This window comes from Aythya fuligula, chromosome 2 (assembly GCF_009819795.1).
Source record: "Aythya fuligula isolate bAytFul2 chromosome 2, bAytFul2.pri, whole genome shotgun sequence".
NCBI classification, from domain to species: Eukaryota; Metazoa; Chordata; class Aves; order Anseriformes; family Anatidae; genus Aythya; species Aythya fuligula.
Window position 1 is genome coordinate 140,703,348 of NC_045560.1, and position 16,809 is coordinate 140,720,156.

Below are 16,809 nucleotides of genomic sequence, written 5' to 3' on the forward strand. Positions count from 1 at the left end.
ATAGATACTGAAGAAAACATACTTTGCAAGATCAACATACCTAGTTCTGTGAAAATCACAAGTATCTGAGAAAGAGGGAATTAAAAATGAAAGGATGGGAATGGGAAACACTTTTTCTTGTTGTCAGCTTCATTCCCAAATGCAAGGGGAATCATGATATTTCAATCAAAAAGGATCATTACATAGTAACAGAAACATAACAAGATTCAGTGGGCTAGAATTTGATGATAGAAGGTCCCAATATAAAACAAAGTCGAGATATTAAAAGCAAAGATAATAAATTACTTTAACACTTTATCAGACCTGTGGCTAATTTTTTCATCACTTGAACTCTAACACAATGCCTTTATACTCTGGATCTTTTGTGTGTGTGTGTGTGTGTGTGTGTGTGTAAGCCTTTGAGCTTTGTTAGACTAATTAGTGCAGTTAGTGGGAATGGATGAAAATGTTCTGATGGAATTGTTTTTAAGTCATAAAAAATTGTTCAACAAAATAAAAAGTTCAATGTGAATTTTATAATTTCAGCATTTTTATGCTGATATATTTTTTTTTTTTTTTTTTTTTTAGCATTTTCATGGCATTTTTTTTTTCCTGATACACTATAAGTTATACTAATCAACTTTGAATAGGAACAAGGTGGACCCTGGGCACAGTCTGTGATAGAATGGGTGCTAGATGTGGCCACAGCACAGTGTGACATCCTACTTACTTAATATCCTTTTATGACAATGTTATCCATCTAGTGGACAAAGGGAAAGCAGTGGATGTGAGTTTTTTGGACTTCAGTAAAGCTTTTGATACTGTCTCTCACAGTATCCTGGACAAAATCTCCAGCATACAGCTAGATATATACACAATATGATGGGTGAGCAACTGAATGGCAGGGCTCAAAGAGTTATAGTAAATGGGGTAATAGGGTAATAGTAAATCAGGCTGCTGGCCATGCACTAATGGTGTTCCCCAAGGCTCAATTTTAGGACCAGTTCTCTTCAAAGTTTTTATCAATGACCTGGACACAGGAGTTGAGTGTAAACTAAGTTTGTAAATTACACTAAATTAGGTGGAGCCATTGAGTCTCTTGAGGATAGATAAGCCTTACAGAGAGATCTTGATAGATTAGAGCACTAGACAACCACCAACCATATTAAACTTATTAAGAACAAGTGCTGGATTCTGCACCTGGGATGCTGTAATCTTGGATGTCTGTACAGACTGGAGGACAAGTCGCTGTGGTGGAATCTGAGAGTTTTGGCTGATGGTAGGCTCAATATGAGTCAACAATGTGCTCTGGTGTCTGAACGGGACAACAGTATTAAGTGCATCAAGCACAATATAGCTAACCAGTCAAAAGAAATGACTGCCCCACTACACTCAATGTTGGTTTAGCCTCACCTAAAATACTGTGTGCAGTGTGGAGCTCCACATTATAAGAATATAAAACTATTAGAATGTGTACAAAGGAGGTCACCAAAGACTGAAAGGTCTAGAAGGCATGATCAATTTGCTTGTCCAAATTGAAATTATTTCTATATCTGGATGATTTAATGTATAAAACTGTCTTTGACAGCCACAATATGCACGTTGTGTTATTTGTTTCCCACCATAGCCTTCTTAAGACCACAGTAAGTGAACCCATGGTGATGACAGTCTTATTTGTAGCAACACTGGCCATGTCAAGTAAGAAGGAAGAAGCTGACAATGTTTAGAGCTTCCCTGTTTGGCGTCTACAGAGACAGACAGCAAGCAGATGTTTTACAGCTTTAGCAATAATACATCCTAATATTTATGAGTGGTGTGTCAACAACATGTGGTGGAAAGATGGGAGTGTCACAGCACTTGGTTCCTTTACAGTTTTCTATGTAGATTAAAAGTCTTGTTATTATAAACTGCAAAACTAAGCTATTTTAAGGAATGCATATGCATTTGTGCAATGGTCTTTTCATATCCACAAATCTACAGCAGATAAGAGTAAGTCCTGAGGATAGGACCACTCCCTATATTCCTGGGAGAAATCTGTAACAACTGCATTTCATTTTGTTTTACTAAGAATCAGTGAGAAACCTTTGCTCAAAGCTCTAATGAACAAAAGCAAAAACTTCACATAGATTGGAGACGTTTGTACTGGCCTGTTCCAAAAGGAAGAAATCCTTAAACAGCATGAGAAAAGCTGTTCTTATAGCCTTTGACTATAATGTGGCCAGAATTCTTCATATGTATTATTGTTACATAAACACATATTGTAGCTCATTTAAATAATAAGAAGTTCTAGAAAACTAATTGATACATTTTTAACATGTTGAAATCAACTACAGAGATGTTTAGATTTTTTAAATGGTTGTCAGACTACTCTATTTTCTCTGTCTTCTTTCCACATTGAATAATTTCTAATAGCCAAATAACACAAAGAATTAACTTTGCTGATTGATTTTATCAAAATTTTAAAGAGGCATTATGAAGGCAGATTCAAAGTGAAAATATTTCTACTAGTTTTCATTAACGACTGTTGCTGACATAAAAAACTTACAGAAAGCCAAAAGAAGGCTATACCAATTAATCAATCTGTAAACACTGACTGAAATTGTTGTACAACATTCTTTGATAATACTTTCCAGTAAAATGGCATGGACAGTAGTGACTGTCTCTCTTTTACTGCAAATTTACTGCATAATTTTCCTATAGGTTTGAAAGCATTACAGATACAGACAGATGAAGCAGTCATGGGAACTACAATACAATACAAATAAATCACCATTTACTAGAAGAATCGTACACACACAGAAATACATGTACAGTATTATAATGCAGCCTTCAATTTGTGGGGGGCAAAATCAGGCATGTGGGGAACAGAATGAAGTTATGAAAAACAAATGTTGTTAATATGGCTAAATATTATATTATCCATTGGACAATGACTCCTTCCTTGGAGTTATTAACTAGAAGACATTTAAATACAATGAAACAACAACAAACCCCTTTAATTTTCCTCGAAAGTAACCACGTGCCACTAGCTTGTTTAGGCTGGGAATGTATTTTCAACAAGTGATATCATATAATCATTAAGGTTGGAAAAGACCTCCAAGATCATCTGGTCCAACCATCACCCTACCACCAATGTCATCCACTGAACCATGTCTCTAAGCACCATGTTCAACCTTTCCTTAAACACCCCCAGGGATGGTAACTCCGCCACCTCCCTGGGCAACCCATTCCAATGCCTGACTGCTCCTTCTGAGAAGAAATGTCTCCTAATTTCTAACCTACACTTCCCCTGGCATAATTTGAGGCTGTTCCCTCTAGTCCTATCACTAGTTACCTGTGAGAAGAGGCTGACCCCCAGCTCCTCACACCTTCCTTCCAGGCATTGTAGAGAGCAATAAGGTCTCCCCTGAGCCTCCTCTTCTCCACACTAAACAACCCCAGTTCCATCAGCCACTCCTCACAGGACTTGTGTTCCAGGCCCCTCAACAGCTTTGTAGCCTTTCTCTGGACACGCTCCAGGACCTCAATGTCCTTCTTTAGTGAGGGGCCCAAAATTAAACACAGTACTTGAGGTGTGGCCTCAGCAGAGCCGAGTACAGTAGGACAATCACCTCCTTGGTCCTGCTGGCTACACTATTCAGTATATCAGGATACAAGCCAGGATGCCTTTGGCCTTCTTGGCCACCTGGGCACACTGTCAGCTCATGTTTGGGTGAGCATCAATCAACACCCCCCAATCCTTTTCCTCTGCACAGCTTTCCAGCTGCTCTGCCCCAGGCCTGTAGGCCTGAGGTTGTTACCCTTATAAGGTTGTTACAACCCCCCATAGGGGTTATTACCCCTATGTTGCCTTTATTAGAATATAAGCCAGTGGGATGCTTTGGTACAACTATGCTGTGTCCACCTGATACAGATAAAGCCCTCTGATAACACTGAAGAAAACAGAAAGCTAGTACAGAAGTCAAAGAATAACTTCCAGTGAAAACTACTATCATTTTGAAAGGTGATGAAGTAGAGCATGTAGAAAGCAATCTCATAGCTCCCAGGGGAGGAAGGAAGTCTGGTTTAGACAATCTGCCTTATAAGGTACATAGTTTATTCACTAATCCATTCCAGACCATGGCAGTTTAAGATTTTTTTTTAAATCTTTGTTTTCAGAGACTTCAGTTTAGACATGTGGGAACAGGATATAGACCAGATCTTAGAGATGGACATCTTTTGCATTAAAATAATCTTTTAAGAAATCTGGACTTATTAGAAATACAGATAAAACCATTTACTTTGTTGAGCTCTTCAATAAATAAAGACAAGGAACGTCACATTAGAAAAATTTCTTTGGCTGTACATATATGTTTTTCTTGAATTAAGTATGTATGGGAAGATAAACAGGTAGAGAACTTAAACACTTACATTTGACTACAAGAATGATAATTTTCTCATTAGGATAGCTGCTTTGCAGTTGCTTTTATATGAGTGATTTTTTCCTTATACTGTTATTGACTTGGTACTTAAGTAGGTAGTCTTATTGGTTTAAGGACATTTGGAAAAAGAAAAAAAAAAAAGTATCCCCATATTTCTAAAGGCCAGTGAAATATTTGGTTACTGAGACTCACTTTTTGCGATTGAAGTCACAAAAGTGAAATGGAAAAAATTGATTTATCTTTTTCAGTATATGCAACATTTGCAAATAAAACTCATATCCTCATCTTTTACACAGTCAAATGGTAATTCATCATTCTTAAGTACACACCTTAGGATACAATTGTTCTTGTACTGACCGTTAGTCTAGTTTGATTTTCTGCAAATTCAAGTTAAAACTTATGTTTAAATTTCACTTCTACTTCTTATTGCTGGAAGATCCAGAATTCATTTGACTGAATAAAAAGGAGAAATATAATGTAACAGAAAAGTTTTCACACTTGCATATTGACATAAATGGCACACAGTAAGTTAAATGCAGCTGGGTACACTGGAAAAAAAAAAAAAAAAAAGACAAGCACTTAAGCAGAGAAATCTTTCAAGAAAAAAATAAAACAGCTTTTAAAAAGCTCTTGTGGGAGAAAAAATGGCAGTGTAAAACACCACCATTTATATTACAGTGGGTGGGAACCCACAAGAATAAATTATTTATGGCATGAGAGCATTCAACAGAAACAAGATACTGGGGCAAATGTTACTCATGCTATGAAATATCTTTCACTTCAGGGGGATAAAAAGAAAAAAATTCTCCACTCTTCCCAGCAGAGGCAGGAAGTAAAGCATTTAAGGCCAAGAATAAATATATTTCTAGACCCTAGAACATGCATTGGTCCCCTGTTGATAAGCAGTGCTCATTTTATTTCAGGATAATATACAAATTACTGTAGTATATCAACAATCAGTTATTATAATATCTTACATTTCTTTCATCCAAACTCCAGTTCTTTGAAAGTGATTAGGATCTTTATTTTATGTGGAGGGAATTTTAGCACAGAAATAGAAATGATCTGCCCAAAGTACACAATCTGTTTTGATTACTTTTTGGATTATAACAGTTCCTGCACTCATTCCCACCTACTGAAAAGAAAGGCTCTTTGCAAAACGTTTATAGTCCATATAGGCAACATGGATAAAAGGAGTTCTCTAATTTATTAATTTGAAAATGATGTTATACAGAGGGATTGTTATATATATATATATATATAAAATTTTGTATATCGATGTTATATATTTAAACTGCAGACAACTACTGAACACCACTATCAGGCAAACTTTAAACAATTTTTAAATTTAAGCAAGCTAAAATCATTGGCATATTCATTAACCTATTATCTCCTGTGATCTTAAAGATTTGTCCCACAGTGAAATTGACATATGCATAGTTGATTACAGGATCCTTACAAGACCAAGATTACACAGTTTTTTGTTAGGACTAGATAATGATACATTAAAATATGAATCATCAGCTGCTTTAATCATGACAATGTCCTCTCCCTAATTTTATCAGTCCCAAAGGCACAGATAGCAATGAAACCTGGAAGGTCTTTGCTAGTTTCTTCCTTCATTATAATGAAACACATATACCTATACTTATAAGAGAAACAACTGGATGTTGCTCTTTAACATACCCCCTCTCCTTTTCCTCTTAAATACCAAGCTAGACCATACTATCATGACACAGATCATTTCATCATAATGTCAGTCAAGTCAAAGGTCAATGTAAGTCAAACTTAGTTGTTTACTGACATGGCTTTACACCCTGACACATTGCTAAAATAAATAATTTCAGATTAAGTACACAAACCTTCACATAAATGACTCAGTCTCTTGATGAGTCAATAAAATTTTGATGCTAAATAGATTACAACATCTAAAAATACAGTCATTTACTTAAAAACAAATCTTCAGGTCAATTCAAAATTGAAATAAAAATAAAGAAAAAGAGAAACAAACAAACAAACAAACCACCCACAAACATTTAGGGGAATTATTTAATCTTACCCCTGTTTTATAAGCTGTAAACTGCCAGTTTTCATAACCAGTAGCACTAACTGTATATTATTTTCCCAGCTTTTCAGCTAAACACATTTCTTTATAATGACATATTCTATTTGTCATTACAATGTGGTTGCTTTTTTTTTTTTTTTTTTTTTTTTTTCCCCTCGGCAGCTTCATGGTACTGTTAGTCTGCTTCACATATAACCCAGGGCAAAGTCATTCCACCTCAGTTCTTGCTGATTCACGTTCAGCAACAGCATTTTTGGCAAACCATCTGATCTCAATTTAACAAATCCACTACACCCTGTGCATGTATAGGCTGCTTCAGTATCTACCTCACATATAAAGTCATTTGCTCTATTTCAGTGTCAATTATAGCATACACAGGAAATGGGAACCTTAGTTCTGGTCAGACTTACACCACAGTTACTCTTTCGAGAAGAGAGCCTCCCTGCTTAAACATGGCTGTTACAGAGACAGCAATAATGTCAGCAGGTTTCTAGACAGGCAGCCATGAAAGCAGATGGCTTTATGCCACTGTATTGGGTGTCTGTGTCCAAGATTTGGACATGGGGCTTGAGGGTAGAAGTCTGATGGAGCCTATGTAGGAAGAGGCCAGGACTGCCCTTGAGGCTGGGGCTATCCTACATGTATGCCAAATACAGCCAGCGGCAGCCATTTCCACAGCAGGGCACAGATGAGCCCAGCAGTGATGCTGGTGGTTCCTCTGTAACAACATATTAGAAAGGGCAAAACTACCATATGGCAGTGAGGAGAAAATGTGGAACAAACAACCTTGCAAAAAGCATGGTCAGTGAAGAAGGAGGGGAAGAGGTGCTCCAGGTGCCAGAGCAGAAGTTCCCCTGCAGCCTGCAGAGAGTGGTGGAGGGGGTTGTCCCCCTGCAGTCCATGGGACACCACACTTGAGCAATCTCATCCTGAAGGACAGCAGTCCAAGGGAAGGACCCCTGTGGGAGCCAGGGAAAAGCATCACGAGGAAGGAACATCAGAGAAATTCTGACAAACCATCTCCCTGTGCACACCCTGTTCTGAGATACCAGGCTGCAATTGCAAGGATTTCAGGCATTAATGGAGAGATGCCCAAACTTGGGCTTTATACTGGTTCAGCCACTCAGTTCCTTGTGGCACTACTTGTTTGGGTGGTTTGGGTGTGCTGTCAGTGCATCAGCTGCTATGCACCCCAGTTTAGGAGCTAAACTAAGCCTCTGTCAATGTATGAAGATAGCCTCACAAATGAATCCAGGGTCTTTGAGGGATTCATGAAAATACTTTAACACAGAAAGGGAAACTTCACAGCTTGGTAAGTTATGTGCTGCTGAAGAGTTGGTGTACTGTATTTTTTTTTTTCCTCTCTTTTCAATTTCAGCATAAATCCAAAATGTTTATTGTTCACTTATTTTTTAAATATAGTATGGCTCCAAGTATGTGATACAGAATGAAATGTTATTCTAAAGAGAGAGATTCCTCTTGGATCTTTGTGTTCATTAAATTTAGATTCTGAAGATTTTCAGTTTTGCATGGGTTTTCGAATTAGGTGGTGATCTCAAAATTTATTCTAGTCTGCTTAAAAACATGCATACAAGTTAACCTTATGTTTTTGAGTAGCAGAAGCTACAGTCATATGATTGCGTTGTCATGAAACAAATTGAGATATGAACTTACAGTGCAAACAAAAAAGCAGCAAAAGTCAACTTGCGTTTGTCATAAGAAGCTAGTGTAAGTTCACACCCTAGCTCTTTTAACCATTGCATAAACATTACCTCTACTTACCACATTTGCTTCTTCTATTCCATTGGTTGCTTGAAACAAAGTATGCACAGACCACTTTATGATGAAAAGAGAAAGAATTTAAGAGATCAGCTACTCATTCTTACCTGTTCTTCTCATGAATTTTCAGAATTTCATGCGTCTGTTGTAGCAGCTGTTTTTCTAGCTTGTATGTTGACAGTGAATTTTCTAGTAGCTGAATTTCAAGTCTGGATGTTTGATTTAGCACCTTAGGGATAAATTAGAAACATTAATGTTTATATTGTCTTGGTTGTGTTTCTATAGCAACATAAACATTAATGTAGTCATTTCACTCTGATTTGATGATTTGTCAGAAATGACCTTGATTTCTAAATCCTTTTTTAACATCAGCAGCTCAACTGGTGCAAATTAACTCAATCAAGCTACACTGATATGCAACAGCTGATAGTCTGGCACCCTGTTTGCTATAGAAAAATACTAGGCTAGCAGAAGAAGGAAAGGTGACTGCCAAATAAGCTTCATTTCACTGGGAAGAACAAGAGGCATGCTTCAAACATGCATTCCTATAAAGTATGCTTAAACCAGAAGACTGTAAGAGCACTTGGATTCAAGCCAAAGTGTTGAATCTGCTGTTTTATAGATGGAGTTCCTACTTTAACTTTCCCCTGAGATCTCTCTTGTGTAGTGTTGGCAGAAGTCTGGTGTCTGCTTATGTTATCACTACTTGCCCTCTTACACACATTTTTAAGAAAATGAAGGCTGTGATCTTAAACATTGCTTTATGCAATTGTCTTTCACCTTAGGGTTGGTCTGTATTAATAGTGCATGTTTTAGTAGGTACCTCAATCCAAAAGAAGATTTTCAACCAAATGAAAAGGAATAGATGCTATCTAAGTAGTTGAGAAGTGAAAAAAAAAAATAAAAAATAAAAAATCATTAATTAATGATGGTTGATTTTGTTGGTATATCATCTTTCATTATATAAAGTCTGGACAAGTATGTATAAATAGTTTTCATAGGTATGTGTACTAACAGCAGCTGATGTTCAGTTCCAGAAGTGATTACATGATTCCTCTTTAATGGAACCTATCAGACCTTTCTGGAAAGGCCAAGTATCAGTCTCATCATAGGATTATATAGTATATAGTAAGATTTTCTCATGCATGCCTAATAGGAATTTACATTACAGAACATGAAGAGAAAAAAAAAAAAAAAGAGTTCTCAATCTACATAGTGTCTTAATTTTGTCTGAAACTCTTGATGCTCACAGAGCAACTAGAATTGTCCTTTTTATAAAATACAGTGATTGAAAAAATTGGAATTGATCAGTATGCAGCTCTTTTGTTTGAGATGGATATATTTGGAAGTGCCAGGAGGCATCACCACAGTTTCAGAGGGACCTAGCAGGAATTGATGGTTTACTACAAAGGTTGGCAAGGGTTAAAGGTGACAGGAAGGCACCTATAGATTTCCTAAGAGTACACATCTGTGGAGCAGCCTACAAGATTTCAGTGCAGTTTCATGTGTAAAAGAAAGTCTAAGGGGAAACAGTGGGATTTTGGATAGATAAGGATTTGGGAGGGGTCAGTGAGATTTAAGGAGCAGTAGGCTCTGTATCTCAAGTCCATCAGTCTCCTTTTTCTGGTATGAGTATTGCATATTACAGGCAGTAATACTACAAGTATTACAAGTACTACAAGTGCTGCAAGTACTACATATTACAGGCAAGAAATCATGGCCTGTCTTTCTCAATCTTATATCCTGCAGACCTTCACATCTCTGCCAACATACTGTGTTTATGTAACAGCACAGGGGCTGCAGGGTTGGCTTCTGTGAAGAGTCCAGGAGCTAGCTGCTCCATGTTGAAAATAGCTAGTTCCATGTTATTCCAAAAGGGGCCCACCACTAGCCAGAACTGAGCCAATGAGTGAATGAGTGATGCTGGTTATGACTCTCTAATAACATATTTATGAAAGGTTAAAAATGTTGTACAAGAGTAGCTGGGAAAGTGGAGTGAAAGAACTAACCCTGAAGACACCAAGTTCAGTAAAGAAGGAAGGGGAGTAGGTGCTACAGGCACTGGAGCAGAGATTCTCTTGCAGTCCATGGAGAGTATAATGATAACACAGGTTGTTCCTCTGCAGCCCATGTAGGACTATGCTGGAGCAGTTATCCATGCTGTAGCCTCTGAAGGAGCCCATGCCACAACAGGTGAAAGCTGCAGGAAGCTGCAGCCAATGGACAGCCAACGCAGCAGCAGACTCCCAGTGAGAACTGCAGCCCATAGAGAGGAGCCCATGTTGGGGCAGGAGGTCTGGCAGGAACTGATGACTGTGGGGAACCTGTGCTAGAGCAGTCCACTCTTACTTTCTTCCCCTGTCCTGCTGAGGGAGAGGAGTGGCTTAGTGGTCCCTTGGCAACCAGTCAACATCATAACCCACCACAGCCATGCAACTGTCTACTTCCATCATTGCCAAAAGGAGCAATTCACCTTCTGGAGCCACCTTTACCACTCTTTTCTGATTGCTAGTAGAGCCAGGGACTACTAGGACTTTCTCATGCTGATGAGAAAGTCAAGGTAGGAGATGCTGTCATGGAGTTGGAAGTCAGAGCCAGGACTGCCCAAGGTGGATATCCACTGGTAACTTAAGCATCCTTTAAATTCTTCAGTTACAAGTATATATTATATATAGAGTATAGATACACACATAAGAAGGCGGAAGTTGCTAGCAGTGCCTCTACCATGAAGTTATTCCTCAATGGGAAAGTGAGACATTGACAATGCAAGTTACCTACTTGGATGAGGGAACAGCAAATGAGTACTCAACATGTATAACAATGTAGGTCTTTGGGAATATAAACAAAAGTTCCTACACCTCACTCACCTCACTTTTTTTTTTTTTTTCTTCTTTTCCTGTTGAATTTAGATGCATTTATTGTATTGATTTAGATACTCTGTTTAAATACTTTCCCTAACATTCTCATAAGTTAATAGGCCGTCTTTTCAAATTTGTGGTAATTAAAGCTTAACATGTTACTTTAGTTGGTCTACTAACCAAGATGAAGGAAAAAAAAGGAACTTGCATAAGGCAGTGTAGCAACAGCTTGTACCTATCATTCCTAGCTAGAGATAATTAAAGCATCTGTCTTTGATAATTGCTGAAGTTTTTCAGTGTGCTGTAATGCAGTTACATAATAACATGGTAATGATATTGTAAACGTGAGTAAAAACATTATTATCTCTCAAGAAGTACACATGCTACTGAAACAAACCAAATATATGCAATGCATTAATCACACCACATTTTAGGAAGATCAAGAGGAACTCTGCAAAAACTGGGAAAAAAAGTATGCATTTTAAACTGATAGTAGTAGTCAAAAAGCTGTACATATCATTGCAATAAGCCCAATATGAAATTGTACTCTGCAATATAGCAGTGATATGCTTGTCATTTGAACCAAATAAGTGATTTTGGTGCTAGGAATCATATGAAGATAGCTCTTTAAATTCATGTAATATTATACAATTTCAGAGTAATAATAAGTATAGAGTGCTTTATAAAGAACTTGTCCCTCTCCACAGTGTAAAAGCTACTAATTTACATTACATTTCAGCTGGAAACATCTTGTAGAAAGTAAAGAAACTTCATAATAATAATAGAGGCAAATAATAATGAAGAAGAAAGGCTCTATTTTAGCCTGAAGCTCATTATTTAACTTGACACTTGTATCATTCACAGTTGGTAACTGAAATAGTTATTTAAGTCAAATGATTTAGTTTCCTGGCCTGTCCAGCCTGCCTTACACACACAAAGCTAAATATGCCAACCAAATGAAATCAAAGACAGACACATAAAAAGTGTCAGTCATCACTGCTGTTTGTACCAATAAACAGAGAGTGTGTATGTTTCTTGGAGCCCTGTGTTGAAAAGTTTTGTTTGGTGATTTATTAGAAAAGAAGAAGGATGGTGAAAGTTCTCTGCAATTAACAGCTTTTAGGAAACTTCTTCGGGAACATACCTGGGTTTCAACATCCGTGAGTTTTCTTGTCTGCTCTGCTGTCTGGCTGAGGAGGCTGGTCCCTATCTCGAGCATAGTGGCAGTGTGGTTCTGCACAGCATTCTGCTGCAGCTGCACCATCTCCGATTTCATGTTTTCCACAATGTAGTTCTCAAGCTGTAAAAGAGAAAGGGTTGTAGCTGTGGTAATTTTACCTGTTCAGGCCTTCTGGTGACATAAAGATGCATAGCTGGCATTCTTGCCAAAGGCAAAAATTTCAACATTTTCAGGGGGAGTTCTGCTGACCCTGTGACCAGGACATGGACCTGACTATTTGGGTAGCCCCTTCCAGTCTCTGAGTCCTCATGTTTTCCCAAGTATCACAGCCTGCTGGCTTGAGCTGTACCAGATCCTGCCTGCCTCCATGTATGTCAAAATCGTAACAAGTATTTCTGTATTTCCTTACTAGAAGAGATCTTACCTACCTTTCCTCACAGTCATTCAGCAACATGATTTGTTACTGGGTTAGATTCTCACATACTGTTCCACAGGGAAAGCAGCTTAGTGTAGCTATGTCCTCAAAATTGTAAAGAAATAAAGACAGTGTCATGGGAATAAGAGAAGGAAGTTGTTGAGCAAAAGACATAGAAAGCTACTTTGTTCCTTTGCTTGTATTGTCTAAATACTGTTTGGCTTACTTTTACATTCAGTTGAAAAGAATCTGAATTAGGAATCTAAAAAAACTAAGCACCCCCAAGGAAGGGACAATTTTTGCTTATGTTTGCTTTAGTTAACATAGGCAGAGTAATTTCCTTCTAGATAGTTAGGCCCTGGCTCTGCCATAAAAGATTATAAATCCATGACTAGTCTACGTTATGATGAGATTGTTTCTTACACATATAAGCGTTGTTATGAACAACGAAATCTTGCTTGATGTGCTCAAAAAGTATTAACACAGAGAAAAGTGGCTTGGGACATTGGCTGCAATACATTCCACTGAAATCAGCAAAGTTCATCCAATTTACACCCAATGAAGATTTGGTCCTATGTTTCATTTTGTGGCTGATCATGTGTTTTTATTGTTAGCTGATTCCAGACTTAAGCAACCGCTTTTTACCTAATAATTTTAATCACATTGGACTTGCTTCTGCAGCAGTAAGCATGTTTTGTTATGAAAGGTAAGCTGCATGGCTAAATAGTAAGAACCAGATGGAGTTGATTTAAAGACTGAAGAAAGCAGGAGTCAGATATACAGTGTGTGATTAATAGGAAGGGCTACTTTCATCTTATCTATAAGCATTCCTGTGCTTATAGATAACTACTAGATAGGGTAACTACTGTAGATGTTCTGATGAGCCACATCAGCTGAGATTACGAGAGATTTCTTACAAATTTGATCATTACTGTGTACCTCTTATTAGTTTTAAAAACATTTTTACAGAAAAAGAGCACTGCTATACTGTAAGATATTTTCTGAATGACTAAATTATTTTTTGGTTTTGTTTGTTTCTTTGTGTGTATTGTTTTTTCTTTTTTTCTTTTTAGGCCCATTTTTGGAGAAGCACTTAATGAAGTGCTTAACACACATGATGGTGAAAAACAAAGTAGAAGTCCTACAGTATCAGACCACAAAAATGTTTGCTTGAATTCTCAGGTGACCACTCTGGGCTAGAAACCTGCAGAGTGTTTTAATTGGTGGGGACAAGTTCTTGTTGAATATCCTGATAAGTATTTAAATGAGAGTTAACAGCCAAAGAAAACTCTAGGTTCTGAAAAACAAAGTCTGCAGTGGATGTCTCCATTTTTCCACTGCCAGTGTAAGTTCACTGCTTTGTTGTAATTTATTACTGAGATGTTACAGAAATTCAGCTAGTTCAAGGGAGATATTACAAATCTATCATATATCTTTTATCTTCAGAAATATTCTGCCTATATCTCTCTTTTACATCAGATATTGTATTTTCTCAGATAGTGTATTTTCTTTGTTTCTTGGTGTTTTTATAACCAGTAACTTTATTTCTACATTATTGCTTGGTTGCAAATAATCCCCGTGGAAGAACCCCAGAAAACTGGATGGTTGCTCTTCTCCACACTCTGATTCAGATACTGGAACACCTGAACAAGAAGTTCAGATTTCTCTCACAGCATTCAGCTCCTGATAAAACATATGGCCTTCAAGTTCCGCCCATGATGAAATACCAACACATCATAAATTTCCTTATATCTGTTGTCTTTTTTTTTTTTTTTTTTTTTTTTTTTTTTTTTTTTTTCACATAGGACCATAGCACATAAGTGTTGTGGCTGTGCAGTGCATAATTTGTTAGTCTGTAGCTTTCTGAAACTGCCTCACTTACTGTATGTGGGCCGTGTGATGCATGTGTGATATGGATGTCTGGGAAAACCCGTGCAAAAATATAGTGGCTATAGTTATTAAACATCAGAAATCAGAAAATTTCACACATCAGTAAAAAGAAATGGGTAAATGGATTTAAATGTAAAAAGACAAAACATATTTATAATTCTAACTAAATACTTTGCTTGTTACTTTGCCAAAAATGCAGAAAGATTTACATTTGAAGTATATCACTGCATCTATGTGTAGCTGCAGCAAGTTTTGCCTAGCACAGGCAAAAATCTCTACACAGGCAGAGATTGAGGCATATTGTAGTCTAGCACATTCCCCATGGTTTCCAGTCTTGGGCAATTGCCCTTGGTTACTCACCCCTAAAACACCCTGTGGTTTAATCTGAAACTGTCTCATTATAACAACAAAACTGATTTTCCTGTTACATAATTACTCATTAAATGCTTTTGTAAATATTTGGTGTTCAGTAAACTGCCACAATAGTTTCTGTGAGCACATCTTAGGAGTACCAGGAGCTGTTCAGTCAGTCAGGGGAGAGTGGAAGGAAGACTAAAATAATGTAGAGGTTCTGTTACATTAATTCCCTTTCCTTTCTTTGACCAATTCTTTTAGTTTGCTTGGTAGTTTTATTCATTGCAATACTGGCCTTGCTAAAATCAATGGCAAAATTCCCAAAGATGCAAAGATTCCACCTATTATTTTTATTGCAGGAAACCAGCATTTACTAGGTTCATTATAGCAAAGCACACAGTTTTATCTGAGCCTTGCCTCATTCAGAGGCTTTGTATTGAGTTTACTGAACCTTAGACTGAGCTTTCTTTGTGATTAGTTAACAAGGATATCATCCATTTAACAGGTGATTAAAAGATCCTTGAATGCTGGCTTCACAGAAAGTAAGTCACACACAGAAAGCCATTCACAGGAGTAAATCTAAAATTGCTTAGGGTCTTAAGTCTTCTTGAAAATCTATTCATCCTAATAATTAAGTTAAATCAGTTTGTCCAGATATTCTGCATTAAATAGTAAATATATCTTTTCAGATTAATCTTTGTACATTTGGATTTTCTAATCCTTATACTACTCATACTTATTTCAGTTACTTTTTGCAAAAGTGAAACAGAATGCTTTTTCTGCATTCTTTACCCCCCATCTCAACCTTCCCACTGTATGGCTTTCTATTGTGCATTGATGTCCCTGTTATTAATTCGGCTGCATCTGCTTTCAGTAAGACTCATAACATTGTACAGGAGTTTTCAGTAATGAAGAATTACTGGTGGGATGCATAATAACGTTATAACATTCTCAGAAATAAAACTGTCAGAAGGTTCAGTGTTATTGTTTAATAAACATTCCAGAGGATTATGCATTAAAAGTATCTAGCTTTTTCTGGACAATGTTTATTGAATAATCTTCATAGAAACCACCCAAACACTAACAGAACTATTAAAATGGAAACTGTAAGTTAGTGCCTAAGTAAATGATAATGGTTTGTGGCAGATGGCTTATAAATAAAACAAGAGGTTTTTCTTTTACTTTGATCAAATACTGTTGGTCCCATGTAATTGTATCATAAGGTCTGCTATGATATCCAGATGACATTAGGCTTTCATACAATGCATTTGCACGAGAATGCAAGTTAAAGTAACAATAGACTGCTTTCCCTCTCTGACTATTAATCATATATAGCACAGCATTTGTAATAGTAGAAAGACAAGAGACCAGTGACTTTTTATAAGATGTTTTGTTGTCTTGCTTTCCATACCAGAAGATGTACAGTAATACTGTACTAGCAAACAATGAAAGCTCATTTCTTCTTTCTCAGTTTGTCTGTCTGAGGGGGGATCATACCTCATACCAACAAAGTGCCTCAGGGAGTCAGGTTTAAAACCAGCATTTGCAGTAATATCGATAATTGTATTTTATAAATACACAAACAGCCTTAGTGGGAATAAGCTGGAAAAAAATCAAATATATGGAATACCATAGAATTTCTTTGAATTTTGCAGCAGCCAAAGGGGTAGGAAGAAGTTTATCGCTGAGAAAAATAATCCTATTGTTGTGGCTTGACCACAGGACACCTATTTACCATAGGATAATTCAGTTGGAAGGGACCTACAATGACCATTTGGTCCCACTGCCTCACCTCTTCAGGGTTAGGCAAAAGTTGGAGCATATTAATCATGAAATGGTTTGGGTTGGAAAGGACCTTAAAGATCTTC

The 16,809-nt window shown here is 37.1% G+C and overlaps 1 protein-coding gene across 1 annotated transcript in view; it reads right to left on the reverse strand.

Moving 5' to 3' along the window:
• Positions 1-16,809, reverse strand: part of ANGPT1 (angiopoietin 1) — a 200,943-nt gene that overhangs the window by 89,851 nt on the left and 94,283 nt on the right. The window contains exons 2-3 of the mRNA XM_032183404.1: positions 12,247-12,402; positions 8,352-8,473 (exon numbers count right to left, since the gene is read on the reverse strand). Coding sequence (XP_032039295.1) covers positions 8,352-8,473; positions 12,247-12,402 — 278 coding nt within the window. The remainder of the gene's footprint in view (positions 1-8,351; positions 8,474-12,246; positions 12,403-16,809) is intronic.